Below are 14,865 nucleotides of genomic sequence, written 5' to 3' on the forward strand. Positions count from 1 at the left end.
AACCAATCATATGCTTTGCCCAAGATGGGGAATTCCACCAGAACATGAACTGTCGAGCGGTGAGGCAAGAGCAGGAGCTATGCCTTTGTTAGACGCGAGGTACCTCCACGGCTAAACAGTAGGGTGAACTACATCTTCAGTAACACTGAACCTGCGGGGGGAGATGCTGCCCCTCCTTTTCCAGGGAGCCCACAAATTGCCGGCAACAGCCTCTCCTACTCGACGAGACACACAAATCCCCAATCCGCCTGCGAACAGCATCCCAGTTCTGCCGTTTCCTCCATACCTACCTAGTTATCTAACACAAACCACCAGTTGCTCTTCTCTTTGGACTCTTACTCTGCGCTGAGCGTAGCATTGAATCCAAAATCATCGACTGAGAAAAGTGCCTAGCATCCACAATGAAAGGCGAGGTAGGTGTTTCTTTCTTTCTAGTTTCTGGACCTGTTTAGTTTGCTCGCAAGATTTGCTCTCTTGTGCGAAGCATGGTGGCAGAGTGGCGGTCTACTAAGACTGCACGGCACCTTTGCCTCGTGGGCGTATCAATCCCGATATCGAAAAGATTTTTTTCTTTCCCTTTCTTGCCAACACCCTTCAATGGTGGCAGTTGGGGGATAAGAGCTTTCGTTTCACGCTTGCGACCTTTGCGCCCAGATATAGTTTTGGATACATATCATATATCCAGTACTCGGTCTAGGGTGTCCTACCAGTGTCGGAGTGATGAAAACCAGAATGGGCCAGCAAGAACGACAACTTTGCCAACGCAGTCGCAAACTACAACCTGTATCACTGACTGTGCTCTCAATGTCTTAGGTCCTTCATCTTCACCTCGGCCAGGCTGGTACCCAGCTCGGTAACAGTGCCTGGGAACTGTAAGAACGACCCGAACCGTGACGCGCCCACTGCGAGACCCCCATCGCTAATTTCCCATACTGCAGCTACCTCCTCGAGCACGGCCTGGGCCAGGACGGTAGACCCGACCCCAACATCAAGGATGTTGCCGATGGTGGCTCGTACGAGACGTTCTTCACCGAAACTAGCAATGGCAAATACGTCCCGCGCTCGCTCTTCGTCGATTTAGACCCATCGCCCATCGATGAGATCAGGACTGGCAGCTACCGTTCGCTCTTCCACCCCGAGCTGCTGATCAGTGGAAAGGAGGATGCGGCCAACAACTACGCTCGTGGTCACTACACTATCGGCAAGGAGATGGTCGACAACGTTATCGAGCGCATCCGTCGCGTTGCTGGTAAGATGATATATCATTCCGAACACAGCCAATGACAGCTGCTGCCGAGTTTCTGCCGAGGGCCACGCTGAATTTTGTATCTGATATTTTATCCCAGATAACTGCCATTCCCTTCAGGGTTTCCTGATCTTCCACTCTTTCGGTGGTGGTACTGGTTCGGGTTTTGGTGCTCTGCTCCTCGAGAGGCTATCGACCGAGTACGGCAAGAAGTGCAAGCTTGAGTTCGCCGTGTACCCTGCCCCGCGAGTCTCCACCGCAGTTGTCGAGCCTTACAACGCCGTGCTCTCGACGCACAGCACAATCGAGAACTCCGACTGCACATTCCTCGTCGACAACGAGGCTGTCTACGACATTTGCCGCAGAAACCTCGATATTCCCCGCCCGAGCTACGAGCACCTGAACCGTCTGATCGCCCAGGTCGTCAGCTCCATCACCTCGTCCCTGCGTTTCGACGGTGCCCTCAATGTTGATCTGAACGAGTTCCAGACCAACCTCGTGCCTTACCCCCGTATCCACTACCCCCTGATCAGCTACGCCCCTGTTATCTCGGCCTCCAAGAGCTCCCACGAGAGCTTCAAGATCCATGATCTTACCTTCCAGTGTAAGTGCTTTTTTCTTTTCTTTTTCACGCGGGCATATATCAGCTTGACATGGTTGACTCAACTGACAATTCTTCATGTAGGCTTCGAGCCCAACAACCAGATGGTTGTTTGCGACCCCAGGAACGGCAAGTACATGGCTGTGGCTCTGCTGTACCGTGGTGACGCCGTTCCCCGCGACACCAATGCTGCTGTTGCTGCCCTCAAGGCCAAGGCATCGTTCAACCTGGTCGAATGGTGCCCTACCGGCTTCAAGATCGGTATCAACTACCAAAAGCCGGTCGCCGTTCCCGTTCCGGATGGTGACGGTGGTCTCGCCTCTGTGGATCGCTCCGTCTCCATGTTGTCCAACACCACTGCCATCGCCGAGGCCTGGTCGCGTTTGGACTACAAATTCGACCTTATGTACAGCAAGCGTGCCTTCGTACACTGGTATGTCGGTGAGGGTATGGAGGAGGGTGAGTTCAGCGAGGCCCGTGAGGATCTTGCGGCTCTCGAGAAGGACTACGAGGAGGTTGCGGCCGACTCGTTCGAGCCAGAGGAGGGTGATGCCGAGTACTAGATTATGTAATCTGCGCCTGGTGTCTGGCTTGTTATGAACCCCTTTAATATGTCAGTTGACCTGCAGGCTTCTTCAAGAGTGCTTGGTGGTTTCGATGTCGGATTTGTTCGCTGCGAAAGAAAAAGCCCTCATTAGTGCTGCGTCTTGTTGGGTTCTGAAAGACTGCATCTGGATTTGTTAGAGCTGACTGATTTATTTCTATTGTTGATTACATTGGAGGTTTTTTTTTTACGATGTTTATCCTTCATAGCCCCAAAGGAAGATACCAGCATGGAGTTTTCTTTTCATACCCAGCAGTATGTTGTTCTGCTGAGTGCATGCACGGATGATATATGATGTGAATGAATTTGAGCAATTGTGTCAAGGAGGCTAACCACGATTAAAATTATACCGGCCGTGTCAAGGCTGATAGAGTAAACAAACGGGTTTTTTTTTTTTTTTTGCTACAACAGGGAAAATACATGTTGTAAAACCAGACAAGGCTTCTGAGAGCAGCGGTAGTTGGACCTTTGGTTGGGTTCATTCAACTTGGTCTTGGTATTGATACTACGATCCAGCGTACGGCGCTTTGACACTCCATACCTACTTCCTATGTATCACCCTCACCGCACAACTATTACTTGAGCAGACGTAATCAGCAAGCTAGCGAGAGGTTTACATAAGTCCCGCAGTCAACAGCAGTATGACCGTGACAGGGATCGAGACCCTTTAGCAACTCCAATATGTACAATGACAAAGTAGTCCACCATCTGAAGGTGTTCGAAAACATTGGACGAGGTGGAACTCGTGGGATATACCTATACAATCGTTTGGCCCTTATACATCAGGTAGGGGGCTGACAGATAACAGTTTTGCTTTAAGGTAGGGTGTATTAATCATTTGATGTAACCTCTCCATTTTCTCTCAACTCTAGACAATAAGCATTTCGGACTCAGGATGCAAGTGCGAGAAGGCCTTTTGTTCTCGAATTGATTAAACTTCTTTTTCATGTCGATCCTTTCGACTTCCAGTTAGCGGCTCTTGTGGCGCGCCGCTTTTGGTTTCCCGAGATTGGCCTCTTTGATTTCTTGACCTTGCTCCCCTTGAACTTCAAATCCTTTGGTCTCCCGTCTTTGGCACTCGCGCGGTGCCCTTCAAAGATGATTTCCTCGGGTGACTTGAAGTCCGAGTCAACTGGAGCAGCATCCGCCGCCGCCTTTCCCTTGCCAAAACGTGGCTTATTAAAGCCACCGAGACGTGCAGCTGCGGATCGACCAAGCAGCTTGCTGGCTCTGCCGGCGCCAGTCTTTTCCTCAACCGTAACCTTCCTCACATACTTTGTGCTCTTGGGCTTTCCTGAATTCGCGAGCGCTGATGCCTTTGACTGTGTCGCACGTTCCAAGGCGCGTGCCGTCTTGTGCGGCGCCTTACACCTGGTCACGCGCAAAGGACGCGGAAGCAGTGGCGGGAACTTCTTGCCGTCGAGAAGGAGAGCCGCCTCAACCGAGTTGGCGTCGTAGAACTGCACATAAGCAATGCCCTTGCCGACTCGCGTTATTCCGTCACGCACAACCCGCACATTTTCCACCTTGCCGGCAGCCTTGCCGAAAGTTCGCCAGAGGCCCTCCTCAACATCCATCGGCACCTTGGTGCGCTTGCGCTTCTCTTCCTTCTGTTTGCCATCCTCATCGACCGTGACGTTCACCACAGTCTCATCGTCCACAAAGCCTAGATTTCCCACAAAGACGCACCTTCGGTGATCAACGGGAGCTGGATGCGCAACGCTATCGGTCCTCAGATGCCTGTCAAGCACCATGGTGCCGTTCAGCTTGGTCACCGCGGCGCGAGCACCAGCAGCATCCGAGTAGACGACGTAGGCATTCGCGGACTTTGTCGTGGCGTCCATGACGGCTTCGGTGATAACAGCGGCCCGCTTCGGCATGGCAGCAGTCGCGACTGGGACGGAGCGGAAACGCAGAGACTCTATTATCTGGGGCGGCTTAGCATCTTTGTCCAGGACGGAGGCGAGATGAGCCATAAGCTGTTTCTTCGCTGACTTGGATGTGATGGCCTCTGTGCTGACATTCGAGAGGAAGACAGTCCTTCCGGCCTTGTCCAACTCAGCCTTGTCGTTATCCGGGAGTAAGGACTCGTGGATCAGACCACCGGGCGCATCAGCACTGTCTTTGGTGCTCTCATTGCGCTCTTTCTTGGAGCGCTTGTTACGATTCTTCTCCTCATCCTCCTCGTCGGCAACTTTTTGAAAGTACTTGGTCTCCAGGTCGTCATGCGCGTCGGCCTGTTTCCTTTTTCTTTTCCTGTTGTTTTCTGAGCCGTCCAGTAATGTGGACGCAGCCGCCGCCTTTGCAGCTGGTTCTGAGCTGTCTGCTTCCTCATTCCCGTGGTCGTCTTCATCCGAGTCTTCTCCGATTGAAGCACTCGAATCCATGTCTTCGTCAAGCTCGCTCAATTCCTCGTCGTCAACCTGGTTTCCACTATCTTCCAGGTCATCGTCTCCAGATTCGTCATCTTGTGACACCGGTTCATTATATCTTGGTTTTTTTAAAGGTTGAACTGGACCAGACTATGGCAAAGAAGCGATTGAGCGGTAAGTAACAGTGCTATAGTAGTCTTGTAAGACTGCAGGTCATGGGAGCAGGGCACCTACACTTGATGCGAATAAAGCATCGAGAGTGGGGTCAATGGCGGCGGACGTGCCGAAAAGGGATCTATAGACAGAAAATTAGTTGAAAGTTTCTCCAATTATAATATCTAGTTCGTGACAATATTACATACTTTTTGGGCATTGTGTTATGCTTCGATGTCCGGTTTTGACACCTTTTGCGTGCTGTCTTGGGAATCAAGACGTGCAATCGTTGACCGCGTTTCACGTACAAAAAAAAAAAAAAAAATTAAGACCGGCCGGCATGCAGGCTCCTGCACGCTTGTTGCCCGCTTGAACAAAGCTGGTGTGGGGTGGCTTCAGGGAAAATTCCACCCGCAGCGAGCTCGGCTTTAATTCTGCCAAAAGTCACCGCCTAGTATGATGTGAGTGCGGTGCGGGTTTGGCAGCCGACCAAAAGTGCCCAAGTCTGTCATGAGCAAGGAAGGGAAAGCGGGCAACCCGTCGCGAGAGGTCCGCTCTTCTCCTCTGTTGTCCCAGTTCCGTCTTTTGCGCTGCCACCACCCGCAACCCTTCCATAATTCGGTTCACCACTGCACGATTATAATGTGAAGTGAACATAATTCTGCGGCCTCGACTGTTTTTTCTTCCTGTTATTTTCTCCCTATTCAAAAAACTTCTAGGCATTCTTTCTTTTGTCCCCAAGCAAGCCCGTCGTCACAGCTCGCGGTCGCTGGCTTGTCAACAACGTCCCTCTGGTCTTGCCCACCTACTACAACCCAAACGGGGCCATTTCGATACGATACCAATTCTCATAAACATTCGAACTGCCAAACTGCGAGCTTCAACTCAATGGCTGCAAGCGACACGGCCGTCGCCACCCTCCCGGCGTCGAGCCCCCTTGTCTCGGCCCTACACGAGGGCAGCGCGAGCAACATGTCCAGCCCTCTCAGTGACGTCGAGGACAAGGATGGAGATGACGACCTCATGGAGCAGTTGATGCGTAAGAATATCACTAGCATAGGACATAGCGAAAGAGGAACTCCTGCGCAATCTGAACACGACGATAGCGTCGCCGACGACGACGACGAATCTAACCTCTCCGAAGTCGATATCAACGACTCCGAGGCCGAGACGGAGCGCCTCCACGATAGCCCCTCCAAAATGAAAGATTTTGGCGGGTCAACCACACCCAAAGCTGACCGCGCAGGCAAGAGGTTTCTCAACACAAGAGAGCGTGATTTCCAATTCAGCCCGAGCAAGCTCAAGCAACAGACAAGGGCCGGTGGGGTCAGCGACCAAGAGAACGATATTGCGTCGGACTCTGATAAAGACCAGAGCGACAGCGATCTCTCAACGCCATCCGGTCACAGCAAAGACGCCCTCGGTTCTCCTCACAATAACAAACACGATACCACCGCCGACGGTGGCCTTGTATCTGGAGATACAAGCACTACTACTTCTTCCTCGGACACAAGAAAACGCAAGCGATCGCCCGCGACGGAGACAGTCGAGGCGGACCAACCGGCGAAGAAGCGCGTCGGGTCTGTTGCGCCAGCTGCGGATGCGGTCGATGACATAACCGCTCGGGGTATTATGGCTGATGCCACTCCGATAAACACACAGAACGGGGATCAATCCGACGAGGATGTGCCCTCTCGCGATCATAAGAACCATCACAAGACGTCAAATCAAGATTCAAATGGCACCGTGGTGCGACAGCAACCAAGTCCGGGCCGACCAAAGCGCAGTGCTTCCAGGAAGGAAAAGCAAATGCGCGCCGGAGATGATCGCGATCCGGAGCCTGCTGCTGTTTCGCTCCACGAGATACCCGCTCCTACTACCGAAGGCGAGCTTCCCACCACTGAGGAGCATGTTGAAGCTGAAGCCGACGTAGACATGGAGCCTGGCGATGGCGACGGTGACGTGGAGTGTGATCAGGATGCAGAGGCGTTACATAAGGACGAGGAAGAGTGTAAGCTTGAGGAACACTGCCTTTCATGCTCGGTATACGGAGGGAAAAGCTAACTCTCGTTTCAGTGGAACGAAAAAAGGCCGCTCAAGAGTTCATACTAGGACTCGAAAAGTCGTTTGCAGAGTTCAGAGATCAGTAAGTGCCATGCAAACCCCGAGGTTCCTCCAACATTTGTTGGGTGAGTTCTAACTCAGTCAATGTAGATATTACGAAGAACGCCTGCGACTGCTAAATGAAGAGGAGGCTATGCTCATTGCCCCTGAGCCCACACACCCTGATTACTTAGCCATGATGCGGTGCGTCGATGCACGCCGCGACGACAAAATGCGAATAATCGAGGCCGAGTACAGACTAAGCCAGGAGTCTCTCCAGCGGTGGGCTGTCGCGGGCAGATCACAGATCATGTCACAATACTATCAAGACGTTCGTAAGACACGCGAACAAGTACTTGAAGAGCTCGGCGACGAGTGGTACAGAATACAACAACAGAGACGCTGCCATGCCAACAAGGTCGCAGATTTTACTCTACGCTATCCGGAGTCAAGAGCAAAAGCCGTCAAACAAGTCACGGCGTATAACAAGGAGGTTTCCGTTTTGTCCGAAATAGCAAGGCACAAGGGCTTTCCAGGCGCGCCTCGGATATCCGGTGCAAGTTCGGCAGAGATCCAGGACGACTTGAATGAGATCAAGGTAAGTTGTGGCGCCTACACGGGTTGAAAAGCAGCTTTAGCCCATCCTGACTTCACTCGAACTTGCCAGCAAGCAAAGAGGGAGAGTAGCCACCACGCTGGAGCAGTTTCGGCAACCTTTCAAGACTACGGCGCTATTCCGAATGAGAGGATATTAGGCCCTGCGGGAGAGGAGTTCCTCAAGCAGACACCATGGGCAAACCCAAATCATCCTTCGCACCAGCATCAGTCTCGACCACGTGAGCAAACTACCCCCAAGGAGCCCAACGGCAACAGCCCGCACTATCAATCCGGACCTCCTGGTGGTCGCAACAGCCACAACGCAAGACGAGCACAAATCGGGCATGGTCCATCAGCAGTCAACGGGACATCAGCAATCTCTTCAAGTCTGCTGAAGCCTGGGATGATGGCAATTAAATAACCGCCTTGCTGTATTTTGCGCTTATGCTCTTGAGGAGCTGTTGCAAGTTTGGCGGTGCTATTACCCCTGCCAACACTCCCCACAAGCTCTCAAATCTCATTTTACGTCGATTCTGGCATTATCTGGTGGAGTTTAGTCTCATTTCAGCGGCAATCGGCGCCGTCTATTGGTAGACGCATTGATACGGGGGTGCATTTTTTTTGGCTTGGGATGTGGCGTTAGGAGACTTTGGTGGTCGTGTTTCTTGTGTCTTCTTGGTTCTTTTCTTTGGGCTGGGTTATTTCCTTTTGCTTCTCAGTATAATACCCACACAGCATCCTTTTCCTGGCTACTCAACCACAGTAGACCGAGAGTTGGCCTCGTGTATATGATATAACCTCTAGAAAACTTTATACAGCAGGGCAGAGCCGGATCCTATTGTTGGCATGCTAAGAGAGACGTCGCTATTCACACTAGCGAAGCGGAAGAGCCTGTGAACCCATCTGCGTATTTCCGGACCAGGTTTGGCTCCCTGGTCTCTCTGTATCTTGGTCGATATTTCAAAGCAAATGAGCGAGCCAATCCGTATGAGATGGGCTTTTCAGGGTCTGTGAACTTCATAATCTTCACACAAATATGTGCAACCGTGTTTATTCGGGAAATAGGTTTTAGATTTTTTTTTTTTTTTCCTCTATTTATTTTTCGGCTTTGATAATGAAATTGGAGCTGGGTATTTCCGTTTCGAAAGTAGGTTCATAAGTACACCTGGAAAATAGTACACCGGGCCTTTGCCCTCTAAGTCGGCCTGCCATTCTTCCCACTATGTACACATCATGACGAGGATGGTTGCTGGATTTTGATGTTTGATGGTTGCCTCGGAGTCTCGGGCACCTTGACGTCCTCGAACTCGTCTTGACCGATGGCGTGGATTGTGTAGGCATCTTGATAAAAGAATCCCAAAAAAAAGATACAGAATGCGTTAGCAATGGTTTATTTTGTGACGGACAGAGGCAGAGCATCGATGCTACCAAGGAAAAGGGCGGCAGGTTTACTGACAAACTCCAGCAGTGAAGGCGGCGAGCGTGATGCCGGCGATGGCGTTTTTGACGAGGTATGGTCGACGAGCGCGGACCAGGGCTGGGTTTTGCCGGTAGCGGCGGTCGTAGTAGCCTTCGCCTTGGAATCTGGAGGTTTGCGGCAGGTCGAGGGGTCAGCAAGTCATGGTCGTGGAATCGATTCTGCGTGCGCGAGGTGTGTATAGAGTTGGTAGAAGGATCACTTTTGGTTGTGCAATTGCTTACCCTGCCATTGAAATTGCCGTTAAGTCGTGCGCGTAGAGGTGAAAGGGAGAAAGTGGAATATGACGGTGGTAAGGCTACTCGTGGCGATTGAGGCCGTGTCTGTGTCCTTTTTTGGTATCTTTGGGATGACTTGGATCAAAAGAGAGCTTCATAATCGATATCGTCAATCGCGTGACGCCAAGTTTAGAACCGGCTGGCAACGGAGTGTAGTGGGGCATCAATGCGGTCGTACCGGTACAAGTTCACTGCGGGGACCAGGCACTTTCCTAAAGTACCGGCTACTTGAGAGTCCGTATCCAGGGTCCCACCTGGGAAACTCCTAGGATTCTGCATCAGCCAATTTTGAGCCGCAGGACCAGCTCTTGCGATTGAGAATGGGCGCCGAGCGCAATTGACGTCGACACTTCATCCATCAAACAACCACGTTTTCGTCGGCCAACAGAGGTGACAGCTATCTGAAATCTGCATACTGTTAGATTTGTGAAATCGCTTACTGCGCATGTCGGTTGTAGACTGGGCTTTTTCTGCTACAATCTTTTCTTTGTTTTCGGGTCGCGAGAGTGAGCGCACGTGGAAATTTGGATGCTTCACTGCGACGCGTTCGTTAGCTTGCATTTTGGACGCGGCCAAGACACAAAAAGAGAAGGCCTCACCATCTATTTGCGACGACATTGAGAGGCCCGGAATTTATCCATCCTACATTATCACCAGATCAATTTTTCGACGACATCTCAAACCCCGAGAGCTACTTTCAACCGTTCGGGGAATCGGACTCGTTTGAATAGGGTCAATCTTTTGTGTAGCTAGCTGGTCTGATTTAGGCTCTGTCGCTGTTTTCGCGCAGCACAGCACCTGCTCCATTGGCCCAGCCGTCATGGCTTCGGCGGCTCAGTCTCCCATAGCGGAGCAGATCCGTCAGCTCAATGACGCTCGCAAGCATGTGCTCCTCGACGTCAAGGTCTATTCGTCCATCGTGCAGGGGATCCTACCCATAATAGGTTCCAAGTCGGTGCCAGAACTTAGGAGATGGGGTGCCGACTTTCTTGCCGAGTCGTTTGCGACGCCGTCGCTCCCGTCCCGTGACAAGGAGACAATGAGTCTCATGGTCTTGGAGACGCTGAGAGCATGGGTTGAGAACCCAAGCGAGGACCCTTATGTCGTGAGGAGCGCTATTCAGACCGCAGCTAGTATCTATCCTCTAGTAGTTAGATGGATGTATGTGCCTTCTTCGCCCCCAAACGGTGCTCTTTTGTCCTGCCCTCTTCGCAGTCCAGACATTCATCATCTGTGCGCCCGAAAGTCGCTCGTCATGACCATGAATGCGGTTTCGCTAACCATGTACCTCCCAAAAAATAGCATCAACAACTCCTACGACACCACAACATGGGAGCGCATAACTGCCATCAAGTCGAGGATTTTTCAACTATGGAATGGAGAGACTCCGGGCGTCAATATTTGCTGCATCAAATTTGCTCAGCGCGTTGTGCTTGCCCAGACCGTATCCATCAGTGGCGAGTTCAAAGTGAGTCGGTGGACTTTGACACCCAATATAATCTGTTCCATTGCTTACGAGTGCGTACCTAGCGTGATGGTCTTGACATGTCTCTGTCAAATATCCCACAAGGCCACCCGGTCCTTGACCCCAGGAATCTGGAAGCGGAGGCTATTGGTCTGCTGGACAGAATGCTTGGGGTCTTGCAGGATAACAGCAGGTATGAGAGCCGATATTCCTTCGATGTTTTTATACAAAGGCTAACACCGATATGTTGTACTACAGTGATGCACTCGTTGTCGATGCTACCCTGAACTGTCTCGCCATCCTGATCCGTACGAGGCCAGCAACCTCGAATCGAATCCTGAATGCGGTCTTGAACTTCAACCCCCTGAAGTTAGCAAACTCACCTATGACACCCAAAACACGTGTTCTTGTCAAGTCAATGGAAAAGACAACGAGGATGTTGCTCATGCATCTCATACGACGGTAAGACCCAGGGCCCTACCAAGGTTATTCCATCATCATGCTAACATATAAGCAGTGATCCACAAAACCCAATGAACCCTCGCATCCAGCAACATATCGAACGACTTGCCCGCTCACGCGCCGATATATTTGACGACAATGCTGGTCGAAAACGAGCCTTGGCTGAGCAGCAGGCCGCTGCCTTGGGGGATGCTAAGCGACAGAGACTCACCTCAGGCGCCGTCGTTGTTCCTCTGCAGGAGATTCCGCCATTGCCACCGGGTCCAACCACATTAGCCGCTGTTTTCACACTCACAAACACGCCTGGTCTCCAGTCATTTGACGTGTCTGTGGTTCCTGCCGATTTGACTGCAAGGATTTGTGTCTCAACGCTGGCTAGGATAGACCAACAGCTTCTGGATCGCGGTATCAATGTGAGTGGTTGCCTTCCCTTAACTTTTCTCCTGTTATCAAGCTACCAGACAAACATAATGAGTCACTTTTTAACCTGATTCCCTCAGGCTGTGCGGGATCGGTTGAAAGCCCTCGAAGCGGTTGCAGCGCAGCCTGTAGTTATCAATCCCGCCACGGCTCCGTTGGGGGTTGACGATGACGATGACGACGACTACGAGCCTGACTACTATGCTGCAGAGGATGCAGAGCAAATACTCAACAAACAGGACGGTCCTTCCCGTCAAGAAGAGGCCGAGAAGATGGAGGCCGCGTCCTTGGCTCTTGGTGCATACAAGTTGCCTCCTCCGCCAGTCTTGCGGCCCGAAGAAGCTTCAAACGCTGGTCGGGGAATTGTCACAAACGTCCTGGGCATGACGAAGCAACTTGAGGAGTCCGGTTCCAAGAGGACCAAAGCAGGAATTAACAGGCTCGCAGCCAGCTTATACGATCGTGAATCTTGGATTACCGTGATTACTCGATTGGCTACCCGCTCATCATCTGCGCTCGAGAAGACCACGGTCAAGGAGGAGGACGGTACACCTCAGATTCTCGGGGACAAAGTCCGCGAGGCTCTCTATAATTACGTGCTGGAGGATTTCCGAAAACGGATCGATGTGGCCATCTCTTGGCTGTCAGAAGAATGGTACAATGACCAGCTGCAGAAGAGAATGGCAAGCGACGCGCCTCTGCACTACGACAAAGTCGCATTGCGACTCGTGGATGGCATAACCCCATACTTGCACGCACAAGACAAGGTGCTGACACGGTTCCTGGGTGAAATACCTGAGGTGAACCCGGCGATTCTCAAGCGCGTCGAGGGAATGTGCAGAGACCCATCGCTGGCAAGTCTGGCCTTGACGAGTCTGGTGTACTTGGTCATGATGAGGCCGCCGGCCAAGGAGATGGCACTAGATGCCATGCAGGGTATCTGGACGGAGTGTAAGTGCAACCTGATTTTGTTCTCTTCATCTTGTCTTCGCGTCTGAAAAGTTCGAGTGACGTTATTTTGCTAACTGGATGACATCTATGTGCTACTTCAGACGAGGAAGCTCGACCACTAGCAGCTAAATTCTTAACACGATGGAGAAAGGGGTTCTTGGAGGCTAACAGTGGAGCTGGACAAGCTGGCCAGCCAGTGGCACCACCAGCGGTGCTTGCCAGTTAGTGGACTGTGTTTTTATTGTCTCTGTCTCTCACTCCGGTTTCACTCTGGAGTATCACCAAGGCATTTTTTGGGGCCCAGCGGGCTACAGTTATACACTTTTCTGATGGCGTGTATGATATATCATATTGCTGTGCTAAGATAACGATAAGATTTGGAGGGGGACGTGTGAGATTACGACCTGGTAGCCAATGGCATAAAACAGAAAAAATATTTCAGGCAACCTATTACTACGAGGGATGGTTGTGGGGAAGAGAAGCAGTGGACAGCGAAATTTTACAGAGTCAATGACCCTGTTAGTGTGATTGTGAAATGTTGCTCATATATCGTACTTGCCCTCAAAGGTTTGATCCATTTCAGTGTACCACAAGTACACACGCAATCAGCGTCTCTTCGGTTGTCGTCGTGCAGGTCGTGAGAATTTAAAGTGAAGAAATGGACTGGCAAGGCATGGGGTGCCAAGATGTCAGAAAATTTTAAATTCAGCGAGGCCTGCACCTGTCTGTGCTCATGTTTCGTTTGCACACGATGACCGGCGCGTTGGCTGGGCTGTTTGTGACGCCACCGGGTGTCGGGAATTGGGTACTTTCAGAACTGGTTCCCGGGAACATCCCCAAGCAGATACAGTATCTAAAGTGCAAGCAAGCATATATCTAATTCTACGTTGTATGATTGCCGTGTATATTAACAATATCACTGCGAACATGCCTGTACAGCCCCCAAGTAATTACTTCTCCGGCTTTCAGCTTGTATATAGGATGCATCGTAACAATTTATTTCTACCGTCCCTACAGTACGTAGATCGGGAGCGGCAATATGTGGGTCAGATTGGTGTGAGACAGGTACCTCCAGTTGTATTCCTGCCAGGCACGACGTAAGCCATGCCGGTTGCCCGGGTCACCATACCCCTGAAGTATCCACTTGCGGTACACCGGAGATGGATGCCGCGCTTGAAGAGGAAGAGACCCTCGAATGATAGTCAGGCTAGGATGGGTGGGTGGGTTCGTCCATAAATACCGTACCGTACCTATGTGCTACTTGGAGCTCTCCTGAAGTCCTGGCACAAGACCCTGTCTTAATATCTTGCGGGTTTTACTCTGCAAGTCTGGTAGGTAAATTGGATGAATGCTAAGATGAACCCCTGCTATGCACGCCCCCGATTTCATTGCACAGCTGTTTGTTTCTGAAATACCCTTTCCCCTTTGCTTTATTTTTTTATTGTCCCTTTTACCCTCTCCTGGGTACCTACTCTCAAGCTTCCCCCCTGCCCTACCTGTAGACTGACTGTCTGTCTGTGAGGCTGAATAACAAATTTCCACCCCCGGATGTAGATGAGGTAGTTCCGTAGCCACCGCGTGACCAAAATGCATTTTAGTACAGCTGGTTGGTCCATGTGGTTTGTGGAGTTTGGCCATGAAAATGAGCCGAGTACATTGGTTCAAGTATAGTTAATAGTTGCTATCCGTACCTAAAAGTAGGGTACGGTACGTACAGTTAGTTAGTAATGCACCTGGGTAAGGTACAGTACCAAGTCATCCGCCTTGAGTCCCTTCCCCCCAAACCTTTCGCAGATTTCGTCACATTTGTTTATCGTCGTCAATCGCTCGTTTGTTCATCGGACAATCAATTGCTTAAGACGGATCGGGCTCGACATTCCTCATCCGTAATTTCAATTGGCTTTGTGCATTGTGCACACATGTACATTTTAACAGCAGTAGTCTGGTAGGTTCGTTCATTTTCGCATCCGATGGCACAACTGCCCGTGAGACTTGGGACGAGACAGGGACAGACAGAGAGAAACAAACAAAGAACAAATGATGCCCAAAAGGAATAGACATCGAAATCCAATTCAATTCTCTTCTGCCTTGTCCTTGTCCTCAATAACATTCGCTCTCTTTCTGCGACCTTTTTTT

The 14,865-nt window shown here is 51.0% G+C and overlaps 5 protein-coding genes across 5 annotated transcripts; 3 read left to right on the forward strand and 2 right to left on the reverse strand.

The window, feature by feature from the left end:
• The first annotated feature begins 248 nt into the window (after window positions 1-248).
• Window positions 249-2,699, forward strand: PgNI_04981 (uncharacterized protein). The gene is made up of 5 exons (XM_031125022.1): window positions 249-413; window positions 814-872; window positions 939-1,249; window positions 1,347-1,850; window positions 1,932-2,699. The coding sequence occupies exons 1-5, from the start codon at window positions 402-404 to the stop codon at window positions 2,408-2,410; spliced, it is 1,365 nt and encodes a 454-aa protein (XP_030984372.1). The 5' UTR covers window positions 249-401; the 3' UTR covers window positions 2,411-2,699.
• A 300-nt stretch (window positions 2,700-2,999) lies between these two features.
• On the reverse strand, window positions 3,000-5,244 carry PgNI_04982 (uncharacterized protein). The gene is made up of 3 exons (XM_031125023.1): window positions 5,186-5,244; window positions 5,058-5,118; window positions 3,000-4,973 (listed from the first exon to the last, which is right to left on the reverse strand). Exons 1-3 carry the CDS (start codon window positions 5,194-5,196, stop codon window positions 3,396-3,398), a joined length of 1,650 nt encoding a protein of 549 aa, XP_030984370.1. The 5' UTR covers window positions 5,197-5,244; the 3' UTR covers window positions 3,000-3,395.
• Window positions 5,245-5,514: 270 nt separating this feature from the next.
• On the forward strand, window positions 5,515-8,520 carry PgNI_04983 (uncharacterized protein). Its single transcript, XM_031125024.1, has 4 exons — window positions 5,515-6,987; window positions 7,053-7,122; window positions 7,191-7,677; window positions 7,747-8,520. Exons 1-4 carry the CDS (start codon window positions 5,865-5,867, stop codon window positions 8,095-8,097), a joined length of 2,031 nt encoding a protein of 676 aa, XP_030985645.1. The 5' UTR covers window positions 5,515-5,864; the 3' UTR covers window positions 8,098-8,520.
• A 149-nt stretch (window positions 8,521-8,669) lies between these two features.
• On the reverse strand, window positions 8,670-9,586 carry PgNI_04984 (uncharacterized protein). Its single transcript, XM_031125025.1, has 3 exons — window positions 9,378-9,586; window positions 9,133-9,260; window positions 8,670-9,017 (listed from the first exon to the last, which is right to left on the reverse strand). Exons 1-3 carry the CDS (start codon window positions 9,383-9,385, stop codon window positions 8,908-8,910), a joined length of 246 nt encoding a protein of 81 aa, XP_030984375.1. The 5' UTR covers window positions 9,386-9,586; the 3' UTR covers window positions 8,670-8,907.
• Window positions 9,587-9,803: 217 nt separating this feature from the next.
• Window positions 9,804-13,200, forward strand: PgNI_04985 (uncharacterized protein). The gene is made up of 7 exons (XM_031125026.1): window positions 9,804-10,592; window positions 10,734-10,899; window positions 10,962-11,089; window positions 11,155-11,358; window positions 11,414-11,771; window positions 11,859-12,729; window positions 12,831-13,200. The coding sequence occupies exons 1-7, from the start codon at window positions 10,252-10,254 to the stop codon at window positions 12,953-12,955; spliced, it is 2,193 nt and encodes a 730-aa protein (XP_030984376.1). The 5' UTR covers window positions 9,804-10,251; the 3' UTR covers window positions 12,956-13,200.
• The last annotated feature ends 1,665 nt before the right edge of the window (window positions 13,201-14,865 follow it).

Source organism: Pyricularia grisea (genome assembly GCF_004355905.1).
Source record: "Pyricularia grisea strain NI907 chromosome Unknown Pyricularia_grisea_NI907_Scaffold_2, whole genome shotgun sequence".
In the NCBI taxonomy this organism is placed as follows: domain Eukaryota; kingdom Fungi; phylum Ascomycota; class Sordariomycetes; order Magnaporthales; family Pyriculariaceae; genus Pyricularia; species Pyricularia grisea.

Coding starts and splice junctions, on each gene's coding strand:
- PgNI_04981 (XM_031125022.1), top strand. Junction 873..938: donor GGTAACAGTGCCTGGGAACT/GTAAGAACGACC, acceptor CCCATACTGCAG/CTACCTCCTCGAGCACGGCC. Junction 1,851..1,931: donor CCATGATCTTACCTTCCAGT/GTAAGTGCTTTT, acceptor TTCTTCATGTAG/GCTTCGAGCCCAACAACCAG.
- PgNI_04982 (XM_031125023.1), bottom strand. Junction 4,974..5,057: donor ATGCTTTATTCGCATCAAGT/GTAGGTGCCCTG, acceptor TCTTTGCCATAG/TCTGGTCCAGTTCAACCTTT.
- PgNI_04983 (XM_031125024.1), top strand. CDS start 5,865: ATGGCTGCAAGCGACACGGCCGTCGCCACCCTCCCGGCGTCGAGCCCC. Junction 6,988..7,052: donor ACATAAGGACGAGGAAGAGT/GTAAGCTTGAGG, acceptor CTCTCGTTTCAG/TGGAACGAAAAAAGGCCGCT. Junction 7,678..7,746: donor ACGACTTGAATGAGATCAAG/GTAAGTTGTGGC, acceptor CGAACTTGCCAG/CAAGCAAAGAGGGAGAGTAG.
- PgNI_04984 (XM_031125025.1), bottom strand. Junction 9,018..9,132: donor CGCCTTCACTGCTGGAGTTT/GTCAGTAAACCT, acceptor TCTTTTATCAAG/ATGCCTACACAATCCACGCC.
- PgNI_04985 (XM_031125026.1), top strand. CDS start 10,252: ATGGCTTCGGCGGCTCAGTCTCCCATAGCGGAGCAGATCCGTCAGCTC. Junction 10,593..10,733: donor CCTCTAGTAGTTAGATGGAT/GTATGTGCCTTC, acceptor CCCAAAAAATAG/CATCAACAACTCCTACGACA. Junction 11,090..11,154: donor GTCTTGCAGGATAACAGCAG/GTATGAGAGCCG, acceptor GTTGTACTACAG/TGATGCACTCGTTGTCGATG.